The 22474-nt window shown below is 41.5% G+C and overlaps 1 protein-coding gene across 1 annotated transcript; it reads left to right on the top strand.

The window, feature by feature from the left end:
* The first annotated feature begins 1932 nt into the window (after positions 1 to 1932).
* On the top strand, positions 1933 to 6334 carry LOC117345440 (carbohydrate sulfotransferase 12-like). Its single transcript, XM_033914062.1, is given in 3 exon segments — positions 1933 to 2575; positions 4717 to 5274; positions 5276 to 6334. Coding segments are annotated over 2 exon segments (1014 nt in total). The 5' UTR covers positions 1933 to 2575; positions 4717 to 4809; the 3' UTR covers positions 5825 to 6334.
* The last annotated feature ends 16140 nt before the right edge of the window (positions 6335 to 22474 follow it).

Below are 22474 nucleotides of genomic sequence, written 5' to 3'. Positions count from 1 at the left end.
TTTATTTTGTGATACCAAGCTGCTGAAAATGATCTCTGAAGTCTTACATTTTGAGACTAATGCCCTTTCTACTTGCTCAGGCTGAACTTTTCTGGAAGGATAAAGCTGCTAAAATAAGATGGAAAACCACTCTTTTGTCTTGGCTGGAGATTTAGAACAAATCTGTAATCATGTGGTTTTGGAGTAAAGAATGTGAAGCTCAGAGCAGACCTGAGGGTTATGCTGTGATACTGAGAGCAGAAGCGTGATCAGATTTTAGAAATGTAGAAACTGGGGCTGGCTCAGTGGCAGAGATTCCCGAGTTTGTGACAGACTGGGTGGCCTGGGATAGGATTAAGCAGTCATGGTCATCAATTAGAGTCCATGATACAGCATTGTATAAGGATTCTACCAGTACGGCAGTGGGTGGGTCTTTTAAATGGCACTAATATTGGCCAGATTCACATAACTTCCAGGTATTTATTTATTTTAAAAAATTGCTTGACAAAACCTACGCCTTCCAAGCCGCCAAACTAAACCCCTGGCTAGCCCAAATGGTCCTCAAGGCCTACAACTACCTCGACTTTAGAAAACTACTCAAAACTCACCTTTTTCGAGACCAAGACCCTTAATGCCCCTTTTCTATCCTCCTCTTCCCCCCCTTCTGATCTACTCCCCTCCCCGTCCCCCTCCTCTTCCCCCTACTTCTCTCCTTGCGGTTCGCAACTCTACGTTCAATTTGATATGTAACCTTTTGTAACTACTCTCTCCCTGCTGTTTGCAACTCTATGATCAACTGGATATGTAACCACTTGTAATCTCTGTTTAACTAATGTGAACCGCCTAGAACTCTTCGGGGTATGGCGGTATACAAAAATAAAGTTATTATTATTATAAGTTTTCATTATTTACAAACCAAGTAAACAACACTGGTACAGAAAGTGAATTAGTCTGTATACTACTTCACACAATTTAAATCATACCTTAATACCATTTACAAAGAAAGTTAAAAATTTGACTAAGTCACTCAAGTCCTCAACCTAGGATTCCAAGATTACACTTAGACGAAAAATAAAGGAAAATATGGTATAATATAGCAAGATAACTACAGATAGTGTTGAGGTAGGAGCATCTCTATAATTATTGAGCACTTGAGTCTCACATCGATAGTGAGTAAACTTATGGAAACACTAATCAAACGCCAATTGGATATGATCCTGAACGAGGAGAATCTACAAGATCCCCATCAACATGGTTTTACGAAGGGAAGGTCCTGCCAATCAAATCTGATCAGCTTCTTTGACCGGGTAACAAGAAAGCTGGATATAGGAGAGTCCCTGGACGTCGTGTACTTGGACTTCAGCAAAGCATTTGATAGCGTCCCACACCGCAGGTTATTGAGCAAGATGTGTTCGATGGGACTGGGTGAAACATTAACTGCATGGGTTAGGGACTGGCTTAGAGGTAGACTTCAGAGGGTAGTGGTAAACGGTACCCTCTCCGATACGACGGAGGTGATCAGCGGAGTGCTGCAGGGCTATAGGGTATTTAAGTGGTCTGTATGTAATGTAATGTAATTTATTTCTTATATACCGCTAAATCCGTTAAGTTCGAAGCGGTTTACAGAGAAATATACATTAAAGGATACAATAAAAATAAGATAAATAAAGAATAGGTACTTTGAAATTCCCTTACTGTCCCGAAGGCTCACAATCAAACTAAAGTACCTAAGAACAAACAAATTAGCAAATAATAGAGAGGAAAATAAAGATAGAGGAAAAAATGAGATATGAAGCATCCTAAAAAGAATACATTGAACTCTCAATACCATACTGTTAAAAGCAAAATGTACATTCCAAAATAATAATGTAATGGAAAGAAACTAATTTAATTAGAAAATAATTTTAAGAATTAAATCAAATATAGAAATGTAAAAAAAAAAAATAAACATTAGAAGTGAGGGAAAAAAAAAAGGTAGAGGAAGGAATATGAACTGCCTTATTTTGCATGTAAAAGTATAACTTGCCCTGGATAAGGGCAGGGGATAAATAAACAAACATGGTTAGAGTCTAGTTTGATCTCAAATACCGTTCACAAGCACATCCAAAAACGGTTGGCCTAATTGCTATACCGTAATAACCTGGTTTTCAACATCTGATTGCCAAAAACGGATGTTTTCCTTTCAAGCACAATTATGTTTCATTATTTGGATGGCAATGTGTAGACGTGGTAACGAATATGAAAACTGTAGTTATATAATTCAACACATCTTGATGTAAACTCTACAGTCGGGCAGCTTCAAGGCGAGTTACAGAAGAGTGATAGAAGGTGGAGTACAAAGAAGATATCTGATCATTTCCAGGAAATAATAGAGAGATCGGATCAGGTAATTTCGGGGAGTAAGGAAGTTAGTGGGCAGAGAGGGGGAATTTGTGGGATTTCTTGAAGAGTACAGTTTTTATTTCTTTTCTGAACATCTGGTATTTAATCATGACAAAACTTTGTTTTTGTTTCTTATTTCAGGTTTAAAAATATATATATTTAAAATAAATGATTTAAAAAAGGACATGATTCCTTCTTCTTAACAGCCAAGGAGGTTAGTGGCGTACATTGGAAATAAAATTTCTCTGCTTGTACTGGCTGTGATTTTCCAGCTGAGCGTGCAATAGAGCTTGTATACTTGTCCTAAAAAAAAATATAAAAATTACCCCTCTCTTGGGGTTGAGTTTCAGGAAGCTAACCAAAATTTGGCAAGAGAGAAGGAGCATGTTACCTAATTGTCTTTCTTTTTTTTTTTTTTAAGCCAAGAATATTTTGGCAGATTTCTTCTGGATACTGAAGGAGAGAAGCTTCTTAGTGCATTTGGTGGGAAATATAGAAATTCAATTCACACTTTCTGACTCCTGCCTGGCGTGCTCTGCATAAATTCAGAGCTTCCCTAAGTATCATTGCTTTAGTGTTCTGGAAGACCCTCTGTGTCTGTGTTTCTCAGTATCATCTATCCTGAGCAAACACGATCAGTTGCGCTCAATTGTGATGTAGTCTAATGCTCCAGTTTTCCCTCCGTTTTATCTTTGAGATAGTGGTTATGTTGAGGGTTAAAAGGCTACTACTGCAGCTCTACTATATGGTTTGATTTATGTCCTTGTTCTTGTAATTGTTTCCTTAGTAGGTCAGACCAATGGTCCATCAAGCATAGTAGCCCATTCTCACGGTGGCCAATTCAGGTCTCTAGTACCTGGCCAAAACCAAAGAGTAGCAACATTCCATTCAGAATCTCAAAGATTAGCAAGATTCCGGAATCCCAGAGAGTTACAAGATTCTAGAATCCGAAACAGTAGCAACATTCCATTTTACCGATACAGGGCAAGCAAGGGCTTCCCCCATGTCTTTCTCAATAACAGACTATGGACTTTTCCTCCAGGAACTTGTCCAAATCTTTCTTAAAGCCAGCTATGCTAAACGCTGTTACCACAACCTTTGGCAATACGTTCCAGAGCTTAACTATTCTCTGAGTGAAAGTTGTTGATGCTGATTAAGCAAAATAATTTGTTTCTGGTTAGGTACAGGGGTCTCAAAGTCCCTACTTAAGAGCCGCAATCCAGTCGGATTTTCAGGATTTTCCCAATGAATATGCATGAGATCTATGTGCATGTACTGCTTTCAATGCATATTCATTGGGGAAATCCTGAAAAACCGACTGGATTGCAGTCTTCAAAGAGGGACTTTGAGATCCCTGGGTTAGGACAAACGTAAAAGGAATGATAAAATCAGTTTTGTGCCACAGCCTTTTACCTGATTAAGTATCCTTCCGCTTGCTTCCACACTGATGCAACACTTCCTTTGCATTCTTTCTTACCCCTCCCCCCCCCCCAAATCTCTACAGCAAGGGAAAAAGATATAATGCAGGCTAGAAACCAAGAAAAGAGAACAGATGCAGCTCTGGCACTTATTAACTAAGGTCTGTAAAAGACAATTTTTTTTTAACAGTTTCTGCTCCTCTACTTATGATTGTGTGTGATGCAGTAAGCCTGTGCTGGTAATCAGGATCACAACCGTTTTGAATGTATTGTTGCTCAAAAATAAGTCGCATTTTATGTGGTTGTACCTGTTCTTTTGCAGTTCCCTCAAAGATGGTGATTCACAAGTCCCAGCTAGTCAGTGTCTTGAAAGGAAGCTTTCACTTTGCGCGAACCTCCTGATGCCCTCTCCGTTCCATGCCAGCATAATTCCTCATTGTTCATGAGTCCTTGCTTGTTAACATATCTGTGATCCAGTGGTTAGAGCAGGGCTGAGAGCCAGGGTTCGTATCTCACAGCTGGTGTTATGTTTGGGTATTCTTCATTTGGTACAGTTTAGGATCTTCCTTTGATTGTGTCAAAATATGCAACAGATATTGCTCGTGAAGGAGCATGCATCAACTTGATGAAATAAGAAACATGGACAATGATGGTGGAAAGAGGACATAGGGCTATCCACAGCTGCAGACCAGTCTCTATAAGCCCTCCTTCAAGGATCCTCACTGCTTGTCCCATGCTTTCCTGAGTTCTGATACAGTCCTTTTTCTCTTCCACCTCCATTTCAAATATTGTTTTCTTGCCAGCCATGTGGGTTGCAATAGGACTGTGCAAGTGATAGCAAACCATTTTTTCTTGGATGCTAATCACTGTAGATTATATTTATTTGCCTAATAAAATATACTTACTTTAAACTATTTAAAATTTTATTTGTTTTTAGGCTGCTCAAAGCAGAACCATGATGGATCCTGGAGTCGCTGTATGAGGTTGAAGTGAATAAAGAGAGAATTACTGTAGTCACTTGGACAAGACAATGACCAAATCACAACTCTTCCGCCTCTCAGTGGCTGTGGGGTCTGTCTTCATGATTCTTTTAATCATAGTATACTGGGACAATGTAGGGACAGCTCACCCTTACCGGCACACCTCCCTTTCCAGATCTTTTTCACCTCAGATGCTTCCTAATGCTGCCCATAGTGAAGAAAGAACGACCTTATCTAACATTGATGAGTTTCTAGATAAGTTTTTGAACTTGAGTTTAGCACAAAATGTGCAGGTAATCACACAGACTGAGCAACGTCTTGTGAGAGTGAGAGGTTTTGATTGGTCTTTTCATGACATCAAAGGAAAACTTGACCAAGAAAAGGTACAGGCTGAGAGGAAACGTACACTGCACCAATTCTGTGCTAACTCTAGCTTTTCTTTTCCATGGAAGGAACGTTCCTTTGAAGATATTCCCAACCGAGAGCTGGATCACTTGATTGTGGATGACCGCCATGGGGTTATTTAAGAAGTACACCAAGTTCCTCTTTGTAAGAGACCCCTTTGTACGCCTTATCTCTGCCTTCCGCAGCAAGTTTAAACCAGAGAATGATGTTTTTTACCGTGTCTTTGCTGTGCCTATATTAAAACATTACTCCAACCGTAGCAATGTGCCAGCTTCGGTTAGTAAAGCATTTTCTGTAGGCATGAAGCCCTCATTTGGTAAGTTCATCCAATATCTACTTGACCCTCTAACAGAGAAGAAAAGTCCATTCAATGAACATTGGAGACAAGTGTACCGCCTCTGCCATCCATGCCAGATTGAGTACGACTTCATTGGCAAACTGGAGACGTTGGATGAGGATGCAGTAGAGCTACTGAGACTTCTTGGTGTGGATAAACAATTCCACTTTCCTCCCAGCTATAAGAATAGGACTACTAGCAGTTGGACAGAAGACTGGTTTGCAAAAATCCCTCTGGAATGGAAACAGCAGTTGTTCAAGCTTTATGAAGCTGATTTTGTTCTGTTTGGATATTCAAAGCCGGAGAATCTTTTAAAAGACTAAGGCAGGCCAGAACAAAATTAAAAAAAAACAAAATGCCAAAAATTAAAATTGGCCAATTGCACCACTTCCATAGCTAAAACATAAGCATATATTTTTGTAATGCGTTTTCCCAATGGTTCTGTGCCACAAGTCTTAAAGATATTGCTACCAGAGAATGACACGGGGACAAAATGAATCACTTTTTCCGTGCCCGCAGATAACCACATAAAACCATCTCCAAGTCATTCTTTAAGGAGAGAGGGAAGAATCAGAGTATGAATGGGCACAGCCACTGCCCCTCAAGCCTTGCTTTAAAGAATGCTGGTGTAGAAGACTGAGGTTGAGATGGACACTAAAGAATGACATGGGATGGTTTCCCGCCGTTATCTGCGGGAACAGGAACGGTAATGAATTTTATCCCAGGACAAGCAGGCAGCATATTCCCACACATGTGTGACGGGCTGCTACAGAGAACTAAGCGCCTTGCCTATAATATATTTAAATCTATTATTGGTTGGCTATCACACAAATATAACCATAAAGGTAGGTATTACAGAGAGAAACCAGAGGTCTCAAGTGCTCCCAGCCAGAAGCCCGATATGTATTTCAGAGCTAGTGGCTAATGTGGTGAGCTATCATCGTTCCCGTTTATTTTCTCTGTAGACTTTTTGCTATTTTTTGCTTTTTAACTTTTTTTATGTTATATATGCTTTTTACTACATTTAGCACGGCTGTGTTGCTGATCTATTACTCTTCCACTTTTATGCATGAGTAACTATCAAGCAAACTTTAGCAACTTCACTTATCTTTCGTATTGATTTGACGACGGATGATCTCCGTTTTGCCCCTATACTTCAAACAGGAGCTTCTTCAGGAAAGAACGCCAAAGGCAACACTAGAATTAAAAATGAAGCATAACAACTTTTATAACAAATCTTTTTTATTTTTAAAAAGTTTTTAAACCTTATTTATTTTAAGATCTTATTTTAAAATCTATTATTCTTACCTAAGAATAATACTAACACATTTAAATAAGTGTTGAATATATGTGTTGAACAGGGTCCTACAGCGTCGCTAAAGGGAACCTTACCCTAATTAAAGATCTTTTCTAAAATATTTTTCCAAACTGTCTTTAAACTAAAGTATTTTTCAACCAAATAGCCAACACTAGAACCGCAATTTTCAACTACAACTCTATTATATGCTACCCTGTTTATTTCTCAGGGTAGCATATAATAAATACGAGTTAGGTGACGTCGATGAATCGCTACTCGGAAGTGACGTCAGACGCTCCCGATGGTTTAAAATCGCCGCTGCAGTCGATGTAGCTTCTTGATCCGTTAAGGTATCTGGGTCAGCATACGGAGCAGTCGCTTCATTATTCCAGCTTAAATAACTGTGCAACGCCAGGGAGTTAACAGGTATGACGCATGAGGTTTGCCGTCTGTTTGTTAAGGCTAGGTCCTATTTTGAAGCTTGAGTTGTAGTTGAAAATTGCGGTTCTAGTGTTGGCTATTTGGTTGAAAAATACTTTAGTTTAAAGACAGTTTGGAAAAATATTTTAGAAAAGATCTTTAATTAGGGTAAGGTTCCCTTTAGCGACGCTGTAGGACCCTGTTCAACACATATATTCAACACTTATTTAAATGTGTTAGTATTATTCTTAGGTAAGAATAATAGATTTTAAAATAAGATCTTAAAATAAATAAGGTTTAAAAACTTTTTAAAAATAAAAAAGATTTGTTATAAAAGTTGTTATGCTTCATTTTTAATTCTAGTGTTGCCTTTGGCGTTCTTTCCTGAAGAAGCTCCTGTTTGAAGTATAGGGGCGAAACGGAGATCATCCGTCGTCAAATCAATACGAAAGATAAGTGAAGTTGCTAAAGTTTGCTTGATAGTTACTCATGCATAAAAGTGGAAGAGTAATAGATCAGCAACACAGCCGTGCTAAATGTAGTAAAAAGCATATATAACATAAAAAAAGTTAAAAAGCAAAAAATAGCTAAAAGTCTACAGAGAAAATAAACGGGAACGATGATAGCTCACCACATTAGCCACTAGCTCTGAAATACATATCGGGCTTCTGGCTGGGAGCACTTGAGACCCCTGGTTTCTCTCTGTAATACCTACCTTTATGGTTATATTTGTGTGATAGCCTACCAATAATAGATTTCAGTGTGGTTCACAAGTTTTGGAAAGTGGATTTATAATATATTTAAACCAGGATACTGCTGGTATGTGATAAGAGTTCAACACATATCTAAGACTATATATATTACATTACATTAGAGATTTCTATTCCGCCATTACCTTGCGATTCAAGGCATGTTACAGAAGAGTGATAGAAGGTGGAGTACAAAGAAGATATCTGATCATTTCCAGGAAATAATAGAGAGATCGGATCAGGTAATTTCGGGGAGTAAGGAAGTTAGTGGGCAGAGAGGGGGAATTTGTGGGATTATGATTTTTTTAGGGATTTCTTGAAGAGTACAGTTTTTATTTCTTTTCTGAACATCTTGTAGTCTGAGGTTGTTATCAGCAGATTGGAGATTTGGTTGTCTAGTTTAGCTGCTTGTGTGGCTAGGAGGCCATCATATGTTTTTTTCCATTTAACTTCTTTGATTGGAGGGTGTATGAATGGAGTGTGAGTTTTCCTATGTCTGGTTGAGGTGGTTTGGATGAGGTGGTTGTTCAGATAGGTTGGGCTGTCTCCAATTATGGTTTTAAATAGTAGGCAGTAGAATTTAAATTTTATTCTTGCCGGAATTGGAAGCCAGTGTGAGTTGAGGAAAGCTTATATGATGTGGTTGTGTTTCTTCAACGAGTAGATGAGTCGCAGAGCTGTGTTTTGAATTGTTTGTAGTTGTTTTGACATTGTTGCAGGGCAGGGGAGATAGAGGTATGTTGCAATAGTTTAGTAGGTGTAGGATTAGGGATTGTACTATGAGTTGGAATTGTGTTCGCTTGAAGAATTTTCTGACTTGTCTTAGGTTTCTCATTATTGCAAAAGATTTCTGTATCGTTTTATTTATTTGTGGTTGCATGGTGCAGCATCTGCCTTTGGTCAGTCCTAGTTTTAGGGTGGGTTGAATGGGGTAATTGATTGAGCTGATTTCAATATTGGTTATGGTTGGGGCTTTGTTATTTTCGAGGAGGATGAATTTAGTTTTGTCTGTGTTCAGTTTCAATTTGTGATCTTTTATCCAAGTCATCATTGTTTCTAGTGTTTGTTTTAGTGTGTCTGTCATAGAGGGCTTTGATTGATCAAAAGGTATGAGAATGGTAATGTTGGCATAGCTATAGGAAGTTATGCCTAATTTGTCCAGGCGGGTACCGAGGGAGGCAGTATAGAGGTTGAAGAGAGTAGGGGATAGAGGGGATCCTTGAGGTACGCCGCAGGGGTTGAACCAGGGTTTTGATTTTTCATTATCTGATTTTACTCTGTAGGTTCTGGATTTTAGGAATCCTTCAAACCATGAATATACTTTATCTGTGATATCTATTGAATCCAGAATTTGTAATAGGATGTTATGGTCCACCAGGTCAAATGCTGCGGTCAGGTCCAATTGTATGAGCAGCATTTTTTTTTACCTGAGCTGAGGAAATTAAATATATATTACACGGTCCCCATTAAGTTCTCATTGGTGTCTGTCTCCCCTGTTCCTCTATACCAGTGTCTCGTAAACTTTGTCAAATCACGGCACACTAAATGTAGTGGCTGCGGCTCGAGGCATCCGGAAATACACGGACACCAACGCGATGACGTCCCACGCGTGCGTGATGTCATCACGTCGACATCCGCGCATGCACAAAGGCTTTCCAGCTGGGCCCCGAGCCGCCAGTGGGGGGCGCCAGAAAGGAAGATGCGCGGAAAGAAGGAAAGGTGCTGGTGCTGGCTGACTGTCTACAGCAGGGGTGCCCACACTTTTTGGGCTTGCGAGCTACTTTTAAAATGACCAAGTCAAAATGATCTACCAACAATAAAATTTAAAAAAAAAACACAACGCACACTGTACGCATACAATTGTTAATTATCATTCCTATTCTGGGGTTTTTTCAAAGAGGTCAAAGGAGATGACTCTATGCACTGTCACCTCAGTAACAACCATACAAAAATAGACAAATACCCACCCCCTCCCTTTTTACTAAACCACGATAGCAGTTTTTAGCGCAGGGAGCTGCGCTGAATGCCCAGCGCTGCTCTCGACGCTCATAGGCTCCCTGCGCTAAAAACCTCTATTGCGGTTTAGTAAAAGGGGACCATATTGTAAAATATAGAGAGCAGATATAAATTCAGACACATTTTGATCACTAAATTTAAAATAAAATCATTTTTTCTACCTTGTCTGGTGATTTCATGAGTCTCTGGTTGCACTTTCTTCTTCTGACTGTGCATCCAATCTTTCTTCCCTTCTTTTAGCCTGTATGCTTCCTCTCTTCCTGACCTCATTCCCCCCCCCCCCAATGTTTTCTTCTTCTCTCCTTGCCCTCTCTTTCTTTCTCTCTTCATGCCCCCATTCTTTTTTTCTGTTTCTCTTCTTTCCTTCTGTCTCCCTGCCTGCCCTCTTTCTCCCTCCCTGCCCACCCACAAGCCACTGCTTCTGCCGCTGCCATCGGATAATAGGCCCCCAAAGCCGCCCGCCGCCGGCCAAGCTCTCCTTTCTTCGGGCCCACCAGCATTCCTCTCCCCGACGTCAATTTTGCCGTCGGAGAGGAAGTTCCGCTGGCCAGAACTTCCTCTTCGACGGCACAATTGAGGTCGGGAAGAGGAAGGCTGATCGGCCCAAGATCGACATTTTGGGAAAAATGCTGCCGGGTCCTGCCTTTGAGGAAACAGAAAGTAGGCAGGACCTGGCAGCAAGAAGAGCAAATCGCAAGCTTCACAGACCTGTCTCCCGCTTTAGCCCGCGAACAGGGCTCTAACATGTGCGTGCCGGCTTCCCTTCTTACCCCCTCCCCTTCCCCGGACATAACTTCCGGTTTCAGAGGGAAGCGAAGGGAAGCCGGTACAAGCACATGTTAGCCCCCGGAGCATAAGTTCTCCAAGCCTTTTTTTGTTTTTTTTTTTTAAATGTTGAGCAGCGGAGGCAGCAGCAGAATTCAGGAGCGAGCCAGTCAGGAGGGGAAAAAAGAGAAGGGAAGAAGGGTACCCATTCTGCGATCGACTGGGGTCGCCTGAGCGAGCGACCTGTCGATCGCGATCGACGCGTTGGGCACTCCTGGTCTACAGGATGTGCCTCTCGCCGTGAGAGGGTGCGTCCTGTAGGCATTCTCCTCCTCCCCGATATCTCGCAGCACACCTGAAATCTGCCTGGCCTTAGAGCCAAGACTCCTCTTCCAATACACACCTCAAGCACTGCTTGTTGGCCGCTAGAGACCACCTCTATAGTGCCACTCATCTTCCATTCCTTCGGTCTCAAACTGTAGGCTCCTGTATTGTAGATAAGTCCCCCCCCCTGTTTATTGAAACTATGTATGTTCCCCTGTAACCCGTCCTGAGCTTTCTGGGAGGATGGTATATAAATCGAAATAAATGTTATGCCACGGAATCATAAGATAATGGCTAGGTCCTATGTATAGCGCTTTTATCCAACATATGCAACAACTCCTTAGAAACATGATAGTTTATAGTTGATTCATTTGTATCCCGCCTTATACAAAGCGGGTCACAACAGGTACATCCTCTATAATAAAACCCTAAGCGCGCATGCGCACTTAGGGTTTTGTGATCCGTGACAGCGTGCTGTGTTCTTCCGTGACCGTATTCTATTTATGGCATGCGGGCACTTGCACTGGCTGTCAGCGGTGCAGGCATTTGAGCAGCGGTGGCGGTTTCACTGCTGATAAGCTGGCGCCTAGAGTAACGGCTGGTGGGTGTCGTGAGGTGTCCCATGCTGGTAAACATTCTCAACTGATCAGGGAAGTGGAGGGGGAGCAGGGAAGAGGTGCTGCTGGACACGGGGGAGGTAAAAGGAAAAGAGAAGGCCTACTGCTGGACAGGGGGAGCAGGGAAGAGGTGGTGGTGGACAGCCGAGGAAAGAGAGAGACAGAATGAAAGACAGACAGACAGAAAGCGGCCAAGGAGAGAGAGAGAAAGAAAGCCAGACACACACATCTATTCTAGGACCCGATAATGTAACGGGCTTAAAGACTAGTACATAATAAAGTGAGAAAATAAACAAATACAAAACTGGCCCATCCAGTCTGCTCATCTGCTTTCTGCAGTATCCAATATCTCTTCCCTATGAGATCCCACGTGCCTGTCTTGAATTCAGACACAGTCTTTGTCTCTACCTCCTCTACAGGAGACTGTTCCACGCATCTACCACCTTTTCTGTAGAAAAGTATTTCCTTAGATTACTCCTGAGCCTATCACCTCTTAACTCTGATAGAAGATATTTCAGGTTTCAGAAAATGTGCTGCCTTGAAAGTCCCCACATGTTCTGATGAGAGGCTGGTTTTTTAATAAAAAAGGTTTGGACAAGTTCCTGGAGGAAAAGTCCATAGTCTGCTATTGAGACAGACATGGAGGAAGCCACTGCTTGCCCTGGAGTGGTAGCATGGAATGTTGCTACTGTTTGGGTTTTTGCCAGGTACTTGTGAAGATGGGATATTGGGCTAGACGGACCATTGGTCTGACCCAGTAAAAGCTATTCTTTTGCTCTCTGGTGTTTTATGCCATCCTAACCTACTACATAACTATGTCATCACTATCTCAATTTTGTAATTCTGCTTCTTTCTGTTGGGTATTCTGTAAGCTGCTTTTCTCTCAAGTCTTTTGTGGTTGGGCTTCACACAGTTTGAACCACATCAGGATTTTTGTATGGCCTGAGTTGGCAGGAGGTGATATGCCCATCTGTTTCAAGGAAAGGCCAGAACTATGAGTCAAACATGATGCAAGATCAGAGGAAAGAGAATGTCCTTCAAATGGCCTAGATTAAGGATTCAGGAGTTCAGTGTTGCGGTTCGACCACCAGGTTGGGTTTTCAGGATATCCCTAATGAATATGCAGTGGTGATGCTATGTGATCAGTGAAAATATTGGAGTGGGATCCCCTTGTCGCTGCTGCTTTATGATAAGTGTGGATTGGGAATCATATGCAGTTACAGCTCCTGACACTGCCGGGGAGGCAAAACACAGTTCTGTATCAGGCTGGACTTTGTATTTCTAGTAGAGAATGACACGGTGACAAAATTCATCACCGTTCCCGTCCCCGCGGATAACCGAGGGAAACCATCTTCATGTCATTCTTTAAGGAGAGAGGGAAGAATCAGAGTATGAATGGCCACAACCACTGACCCGCAAGCTTTGCTTTGAAGAATGCTGGTGTAGAAGGACTGAGGTTGAAATAGACACTAGAAAATGACAGTCTCTGGTATCCAGAGCAGATATTGTGATGTCATAATGCTTCATTCCACCAGTGCCTAAGAGCCAACTTCATCAGTGATGTCACAATGGCTTCATTATCCTTGGCTCACATAAGAATCAGAGTATGAATGGGCCCAGCTTTGCTTTGAAGAATGCTGGTGTAGAAGGACCGAGGTTGAAATAGACACTAGAAAATGACATGAGATTATTTCCCACGGTTATCCGCGGGGACGGGAACGGTGATGAATTTTGTCACCGTGTCATTCTCTAATTTCTAGCTCCAACTAACAGCAGACAAAACCTTTGAAAGTTTAAATCGATAACTGCTGATGAAATTTTCAGCTAGAAGAAAAATAAGATCTGAATTGAATTTTGAATTGCATTCAAATCAGTTTTAACAGTAGGGTTCTCGGTTATATATATGAAAAACATTTTAGCCGAGGATTGTGATTTATAGTGATTTGTGTGTGATTATTCTATTCTATATATATTACATTACATTACATTAGTGATTTCTATTCCGCCATTACCTTGCGGTTCAAGGCGGATTACATTCCAACTAAAAAACAGGAATTACATACAAATTAAAAGGAGTTGAATAAGCGATGACATAGAATTTTTTAAGGTAATAAACATTGGATAAAGAGTTACCAAAGGGAATTGGAGGTCTTTAGGAGGTAAGAATATGGTGAAATTATGGGTTTTAGATAGCATTTGATAGGTAAAAGTGTTGTTAAGAGTAAGAGGTTTTAAGAGTGGGTGTGGTTAGGACTGTTTCAGGGCTTTCTTGAAGAGTATAGTTTTTATTTGTTTTCTGAAAATCTTGTAGTCTGGGGTGGTTAACAGTAGGTTGGAGATTTGGTTATCCATTCTTGCAGCTTGAGTGGCTAGGAGGCCGTCGTATTGTTTTGACCGTTTTACTTCCTTGATCGGGGGAGGTGTGAAAGGGGAGTGCGTTTTTCTATGTCTGGTTGAGGTTGCTTGGATGAGGCGATTGTTTAGGTAGGCTGGGCTGTTTCCATTTAGGGTTTTGAATATCATGCAGTAGAATTTAAATAGTATTCTTTCTTGGATTGGTAGCCAGTGTGAGTTGATGTAGGCTTCTGTGATATGATCATGTTTCCTCAGTGAGTAGATGAGTCTCAGAGCAGTATTTTGGATTGTTTGTAGTTGCTTGGTCATCGTGGCAGGGCAGGGGAGGTAGAGGATGTTGCAGTAGTCTAGCAATCCTAGGATTAGGGATTGCACTATGAGCTGGAATTGTGATCTTTCAAACAATTTCCGGACTTGTCTCAGGTTTCTCATTATTGCAAAGGATTTCTGTATGGTTTTATTTATTTGCAGTTGCATAGTGCAGCATCTGTCTATTGTCACTCCTAGTAGTTTTATGGTGGTTTGGATTGGGTAGTTGATTGAGTTAAGTTCTAAATTGGTTATGGTTGGGACTTTGTCATTTTCGAGGAGGATGAATTTGGTTTTATCTGGGTTGAGTTTTAGTTTGTGTTCTTTCATCCAGGTTGTAACTGTTTCTATTGTTTGGTGTATTATGTTTGTCATGATGGTCTTTGGCTGATCATATGGTATGAGGATGGTGATGTCATCCGCATAACTATAGGTGGTAATGCCTATTTTATCCAGGTATGCCCCGAGAGAGGCAGTGTATAGGTTGAAGAGAGTAGGGGATAGTGGGGATCCCTGTGGTACGCCGCAAGGGTTTGACCAAGGATCTGATTTTTCTTTGTTTGATTTTACTCTGTAGGTTCTGGATTTTAGGAAGCCTTCAAACCAAGAATATACTGTATCTGAGATACCTATTGCATCCAAGATTTGGAGAAGGATGTTATGATCAACTAGGTCGAATGCTGCAGTTAGGTCCAGTTGTATGAGAAGCATTTTTTTTCCTGTGCTGAGGTGTTGTCTGGCTGTGTCCATAAGGGAGCCCAGGAGTGTCTCTGTGCTGAAGTTAGTTCTGAATCCTGATTGCATGGGGTGGAGTAGGTTATGGTCATCTAGATAGTTTGTGAGGAGTTTGGCTACTAGGCCTTCTGTAATTTTGACATATAGCGGTATAGAGGCAATGGGTCTGAAGTTGGATGGTTGGTCTGTTGGTCCTTTTGGGTCTTTTTGAATTGGGGTGATGATAATTTCGCTGAAGTCAGTAGGGAAAAAGCCATCTGTGAGTGTTGTTTGTATCCATTGCAGAAGTAGAGTACGGAATTTTATACTGGAGGTGGTAAGGAGATATGCTGGGCAGTGGTTGAGGTCACAGGAGGCGTGGCTGTATTTTTTGTAGAGTTTATTGAATTCGGACCATTGTATGTTGGGGAATTGAGACCATGTTCTGTCCGCTGTAGTAGATTCTTTATCCGTGGGTTGGGTTGTGATTTCGTTTAGGTGGGATGGGGTAAAGTTGAGGGTGGCTCTGGCGTTAGTGATTTTGTTCTTGAAATGGTCTGCTAGAAGGGTGGCTGAGGGGGTTGGGTTGTTGTTAGTTGTCGTGTAGGGTTTGGTGTCCGTTAGGTCTTTTAATATTTTGAATAGTTTTTTGGTATCTTGGGTTTCTGTGCCTATTAGGTTTGTGTAGTGAGTTTTTCTCTTGTCTTTTAGTAGGATTTTATATTGTTTGTTAGTTTTTTTCCAGGCGGTTTTCGTTTGATCTAGGTTTGTTTTTCTCCATTTTCTTTCTAATCTTCTGCATTGTCTTTTAAGTTGGAGCAGATCATTGTCAAACCATTGGTCTGATCTTCTACTGGTTCTAGTTTTGGTTTGTAGTGGGGCTAGTTCGTCCTGGGTGTTGGTGGCTAGAAAATTCCAGTGAGAGATGAAGTCTTTTGGGTCGCAGTCCTGGAGTGTTTCATCTATTTTTTTCCAGAATACAGTTGGCTCGATATGTTTGCGTGAGGTGTATGTTGTTTTTTGAGATTTAGGTGTGGTTTTGTTCTTGGTCCAGTTAATGCTGAAATTGTAAGTGTAGTGGTCTGACCAGAGGGATGGGGACCAGGTTCCATTGGGTGTTTGAATTACTGGGGTGGTTGATTGGTGGGTCATGAAGGCTGCAATGTCTAGTTGATGTCCTTTTTCATGAGTGGTTTGTGGGTCTAGGATTTGGAAGGATAAGGCATTGAGAAATGCTAGACAGTTTTTTGCTGGTGTGGATTTTGGGTCTTCTAGGTGGAGGTTTAGGTCTCCTAGGATAAGGTTATATTCTGCTGTTAAGGAGTTTTGGTAGATGAAGTTTTCAAATTCAGGTCTCGTTGTGGTCCAATTTCCCGGTGTTATGTAACAGAGCATGCATGCTAGTGAGTTTTTTAGTGTGGAGCTTGTGAGATGACAGGCAAGGAAGTCCATTTGTGTGGTGGATGTTTTTTCTTGTATATTTAGGGTTAGGGAGTCTTTGAATATTATTGCTAGTCCTCCTCCTCTTTTTTTCTCTCTGCAGGTCACTGTTATTTTGTACCCCTGCGGGCATACCTCTGTTATTCTGGGGTCTGTGTCTGAGGTTAGCCAGGTTTCTGTGAGGAAGAGACAGTCTAGGTTTTCGGTTTTTAACCAATTTTTTATATGTTCTGTTTTGGATCCTAAGGCTCTGATGTTTAGGTAGGCACACGTTAGAGTAGTGGTTTCTGTTTGATTCTTGTGGGTCGTTTCAGGGTAGATGAGTGTTTTGGGAGGAGGTTTAGGTTTGGTCTTGGGAGGAGTTGTTCTTTTTCTCCAGGTTGTGGTGATGGAATGTTGGGTGCTGGTCTGGTGGTTCGAGTTTCTTGTTAAGAAGGTTCTGCCGTTATGGAGGTGGAAATTGGTTACAGAGGAGCTTGTGGGTGTGGTGTATAAGTTGTTTGCTACTACTTTCCAGCTGGTGATGAGGAGGATTATTATTAGGGTGGCTTGAGTATGTGTTTGTGTGGATAGCTTCATCTTTAGTGGCAGTTGGTGGGGGTCTGGACTGATTCTAAAAGTCGTTTGTCCTGTTGTTATTGGTGAGGGAGATAGATCTTGTTGTTTTGTGGTAGATGGGTTATGTTGTATGTCTGATCAAAAAGATTGACCTGTTCGGGACTTTTATATATATATATATATATATATATATATATAAAATCAAAAATATTTTGATAACTATAAATTTATATTTATTTAAATGGCTTCTTTATATAAATTATAAAATTATAAAAATTCTTTTGGAGCTTTTTTATTTGTAACTGATTTCCCTATTATTGTATTAATGAATATGCATGAGATAAATTTGCATACAGTGGGAGGTAGTATCCCTGCAGATCTCTCTCATGCATATTAATTAAGGATATGCTGAAAACCTGACCTGATTTTGGTTCTGAACTTTGAATCCGACCTAAAAGATCCTATGATTTATTGATCTTATTTTTAATAATCATACTCCAGGAGACCTCCCTGACTTGGTAACTTCTCTGAGAGCCATGGTGCTCACAGAAGCTTTGCTAATTACATTGTACATTGTGGTTGCTTTTTAAATAATGTCCTTAGAGTTCTGCATGATAGTCATTATGTAGATGAGTTATATCCTTCCAGATGAAGGGGTAGTCAATTCCTGCAATTTGCACTTTTTTTTTTGGTTTGGGCTTAAGAACAGAGGAGTTGGATGCCAAGTACTGAGGGGTGAGGGAGGAGAGACCAGATCTGAAAAGAGAAAAACAAAAATCAAGCTCCAGCTAATAGTAGCAGTCCATATTTATCATCAGTGATGTTTATAACAAATCAAATCTTGTCCCCTAAGATAAATATCCAGCAGTAGTTGCTAAAGTTGCATTATATTATAACCAATATTTCTAACAAATGGGTGTTTTAATTCCCCTGCTTGTTTCTATTGGAGACTAATGAATAGCACAGAGATAGATCCCCGTGAAAGCCTCAGGCTCCATTCAATATGATGTTGATGGGAAATTGCATTAAATATTGCACGTGTGAATGTTCAATTTTGGCTATGTTCTGAGTGGTCCCAAAATATTTTATAAAACCAATAGTTATGGCCGCCAAACCGTTTTTGGAAGTCGGTTGCATCTCAATACTGTGACTCAGTGCTTATGGAAATCAGTAGGCACTTTTTTGAGTGCAGACTGCAGTCAAACTGGCATTGCACTGTTATGCATTCACATTCCTTTTTAAAATAGAAATTTTTGTTTAAAAGTGCAACAGCACAAAATCAAGATCCTCATTGTCCTAGTTTAGAATGATCAGAATAAAATTAAAAGCACCACACATGCAACTACTAGCTACGTTATTCAACAAGCAAATGGAACGTTTATTCTTTTATGGACTTTGTGATCACAAGCCCTCTTTCTGAAAAACATAACCCAAGTTATTAAACAGCTGGAAAAATGTTAAAAGAAAAAAATAATGAAGACTTTTAATGACAAATGCTTGAGTACTTGCCAGATCTCATTTGCTACCTGAAACAACCACTAGAGGTCAGCACAACTACAACTAACTAGAAGGAGGAAAATTCAGCCTTAATGTCATTTTTATTTTTTTGTCTTGTATTTTATTTTGTATATTGTGAATTTTTAATATGTTTTAGATTGTTAGCCGCCCTGTATTTGATAAGTGCATCGCGTCTCTCCCTCGATGTGGAACTGTGATACATGGAAATAGTTACCTCCCTCTAATGTACAATTTTGTTTTAATCTTTATGCATTGCATCGAGCCTGTCCTTTGAAATTAGACAACTCACAAATGTTAATAAATAAAATAAAAACCACTTTTTTAAAAAAATATTGGCACAATGATAGTTTTCAGAAAGCACAATCCCTTTTTGGCGAAACGTTGTGCGTGCAAAAATCCTGATTTTTACAGCTGAATGTTATTTAATTTTTGCTGGTGGTGAACAGGTCGCTTCTGTGTGACGGCCCAATAGGTACCTATTTTAAACCGACTTTATAAAGACACATGAATATCCTTGGAGCAGGGGTAGATGTTAAGCCTTAAAGAAAGTACTGTATGTGTTTTATGAACCATAGATCCTGTAAAGGTAAATGCAAAATTTAACATGCTGTTGTTGTGTGTGTGTGTGTGTGGGGGAATAGAAACATAGAGATAGACAGCAGATAAGGGCCACGGCCCATCTAGTCTGCCCACCCCAAAGACCCTCCCCTATCTTTCTCTGTGAATAGATCCCACGTGTCTGTCCCATTTGGCCTTAAAATCAGGCACGCTGATGGCCTCAATAACCTGAAGTGGAAGACTATTCCAGCGATCAACCACCCTTTCAGTGAAAAAGAATTTCCTGCTGTCCCCGTGCAGTTTCCCGCCCCTGATTTTCCACGGATGCCCCCTTGTTGCCACTGGACCCTTGAAAAAGAAGATATCTTCTTCCACCTCGATGCAGCCCGTGAGATACTTGAATGTCTCGATCATGTCACCCCTCTCTCTGTGTTCCTCGAGTGAGTATAGCTTTAATTTATCCAGCCGTTCCTCGTACGGGGGATCCTTGAGTCCTGAGACCATCCGGGTGGCCATTCTCTGGACCGACTCCAGTCTCAGCACATCGTTACGGTAATGCGGCCTCCAGAATTGCACACAGTACTCCAGGTGGGGCCTCACCATGGATCTATACAATGGCATAATGACTTCAGGCTTACGGCTGACAAAACTCCTGCGTATGCAACCTATGATTTGCCTTGCCTTGGATGAAGCTTGCTCCACTTGATTGGCAGTCTTCATGTTCTCACTGACCATCACCCCTAAGTCTCGTTATGCTTCAGTTCTTGTTAGGATCTCGCCATTAAGAGTGTAAGTCTTGCATGGATTTTGGCTGCCCAGGTGCATGACTTTGCATTTTTTGGCATTGAAGCTGAGTTGCCCTGTATCTTTCTTGCACTTACATAAAACCTATCTAAAACAACCAGTTCCTTCCCAAGCTCCACCTACCACACTGTCTACTCCTATCAAATCTAAAATGTTCTAATTACCCAACACGTATTACCTTAATTTCTCAACAATTCTTATGTATTCCACCTATATATCTTGTAACTTCATGAAAATTCTTTATGTAATCTGCCTTGAACCGCAAGGTAATGGCGGAATAGAAATCACTAATATAATGTACTACACAGGGCGATCCTTACTGCACAGTAAAAGCATCAGTTGATAATGCAATACTTGCCAATGGATTTACCATGGCTCCATGAGTTAAAAGCACCTCATTCCCCTCCCAGCATCCTTATCCACTCGATCAACATTACTCGATCTTTGGTTCACTCCCCCCATTAACATCAATATCATCCGATCCTCCAATTTCCCCTTCCTGCTAGCATCAACTTTGTCCCCTCATGTTTTCCAAGAGTCACTTGAGTCTCCCCCCTTATCCTTTGATCTACCCTCCTGGGGCTTTACCAGGGCTTTTCCTCATAACATCGTTTTGATGTAGGAACTTCTTAGGAAGCTCCTACCCTATTGCTGCATGGATACAAAATGTCAGCTTGACCTCTAGTGCCTAGTACCTGGAGATACACTTTCGAATAGAGTGACATGGGGACAAATTTTTCTCCCTCCTTGCAGGAACTCAATTTCCCCACCCCGAGTTTTGTCACTGTCCCTACCCCTGCCCCATTCCTATATCCTCTGCTTTAACCACACAAGCCTCCAACACTTATGATTTTAAAGAGTTTGAGGCTTGTGCAGATGAGGACAGAGATTGCAGGAATGGGGCAACGACAGGAAAAGAACTCTCCAGGACTGGATGGGAAAATGAGGGACGGGAAACATTTGTCCCCATGTCATTCTCTACTTTTGAACCCAGACAACAATGAAGCAAGAGCATTGGGGGTTGCTCTTGCCCCAACACTATGCTTTATTTGAGAGTCTCTCTTTTACCTCTCAACCTTTTTTCTCAGCTATACAAAGTTAAGTCCTTAAGTCTCATTTCATAGAGCCTCTCATATTGACTCTATTCAATTTTTGTAGCCCTTCACTGGATTGCCTCATGCTGTCTATATTATTTTGGAGACATGACCTCCAGAACTCTAGATAAGGTCTCGCCAATGACTTGAGGTGAAATCAATTAGCTTAGCAGGGTTTACAAAAAGGCTTGGATAATATCCTAAAAGAGAAGTCCATAGACCCTTATTGAAATGGCTTGGGGAAATCCACTATTTATTCCTAGGATAAGCAGTAGAGAATGACATGGTGGCGGTTTACCCGCGGCCACCGCATTTAGCCGCGGGTGACCCGCCAAAACGGGGAACAAAAACTAGCAGTCGCTGTGGGGACGGGGACAAGGCCATTCACCGCCCCGTGGAGCGGTGAATGGTCTTGTCCCCGCAGTGAGGCATGAAGGATCGCGCGGTCCCCGCAGCCCACACCCGCCTGCCCAATCGATCCTAGTGATTAGCCAGCTCTCTCCCTTCTCCTCACCTTAGTTTGTAGGTTTTCTTTTTCGGCGACCCGCACGCTATCAGAGAGCCGCGCACCCGCTGCTGCTCGGTTTCGATCTTCTGCTCTGACGCAACTGGAAACAGGAAGTTGCAGCAGAGCAGAAGATTGAACACTGAGCAGCCGCGCGTGCACGGCTCTTTGGGAAAGCGTGCAGGTCGCCGAAAAACAAAACCTACAAACTAAGGTGAGGAGAAGGGAGAGAGCTGGCTAATCACTAGGATCGATTGGGCAGGCGGGTGTGGGCTGCGGGGACCGTGCGATCGCCCGTGTTCCCAGCTCAAACTGGAAGGAGGGAGTGAAAGGGAAAAGGATTCTGGGCCAAGGGGATGAAGACGGAAAGAAAAACCCACAGCAGGAAAGAAAGGGAAGGACAGGCAGGTGAGCCAGATGCTAGAAGCAGGGGGGGGGGGGAAGAAAGAGGGAAAAAAGCTAGATGGGGTTGAAAAGAAGAGACACACTGGTATGGAAGAGGAAGATAGGGGAAATCTGGACACAGGAAGGTAACAGAAAGAGGGGAAATTATGTGCATGGGGCATAGGGACAGAGACATAAAGGGGACATGCCATGGGGATGGTTATATGGACACAGGAGGGGGGGGGCAATGGCAGATACATAGGGGAGATATTAGAAATGGGGAAAATAGGAGCACAGAAGCAATATTTTTTCCCCGTGTCATTCTCTAATAAGCCTCATTCAAAGAAAGTGCTTATTCAATTTTTTGTTCAATTTTTAGGTCCTCAGCGGGCCACCACACACTCAAAGTTTTTTCATTGTGCGAGGCTTTATGCTCTTATTCGTCATTGGACCACTTATTTAATCTTAATTATATAGAAAATACGCTTTAGATATGTAAATGCTAAAGGTACTTAGCTTAGAGTTTTGACGCTAGCCGGGAGGGTA

Source organism: Geotrypetes seraphini, chromosome 11 (assembly GCF_902459505.1).
Source record: "Geotrypetes seraphini chromosome 11, aGeoSer1.1, whole genome shotgun sequence".
Lineage (NCBI taxonomy): Eukaryota > Metazoa > Chordata > Amphibia > Gymnophiona > Dermophiidae > Geotrypetes > Geotrypetes seraphini.
The sequence above is the reverse complement of the archived record's forward strand: the minus strand, read 5'-3'. Positions and strand labels throughout refer to the sequence as shown.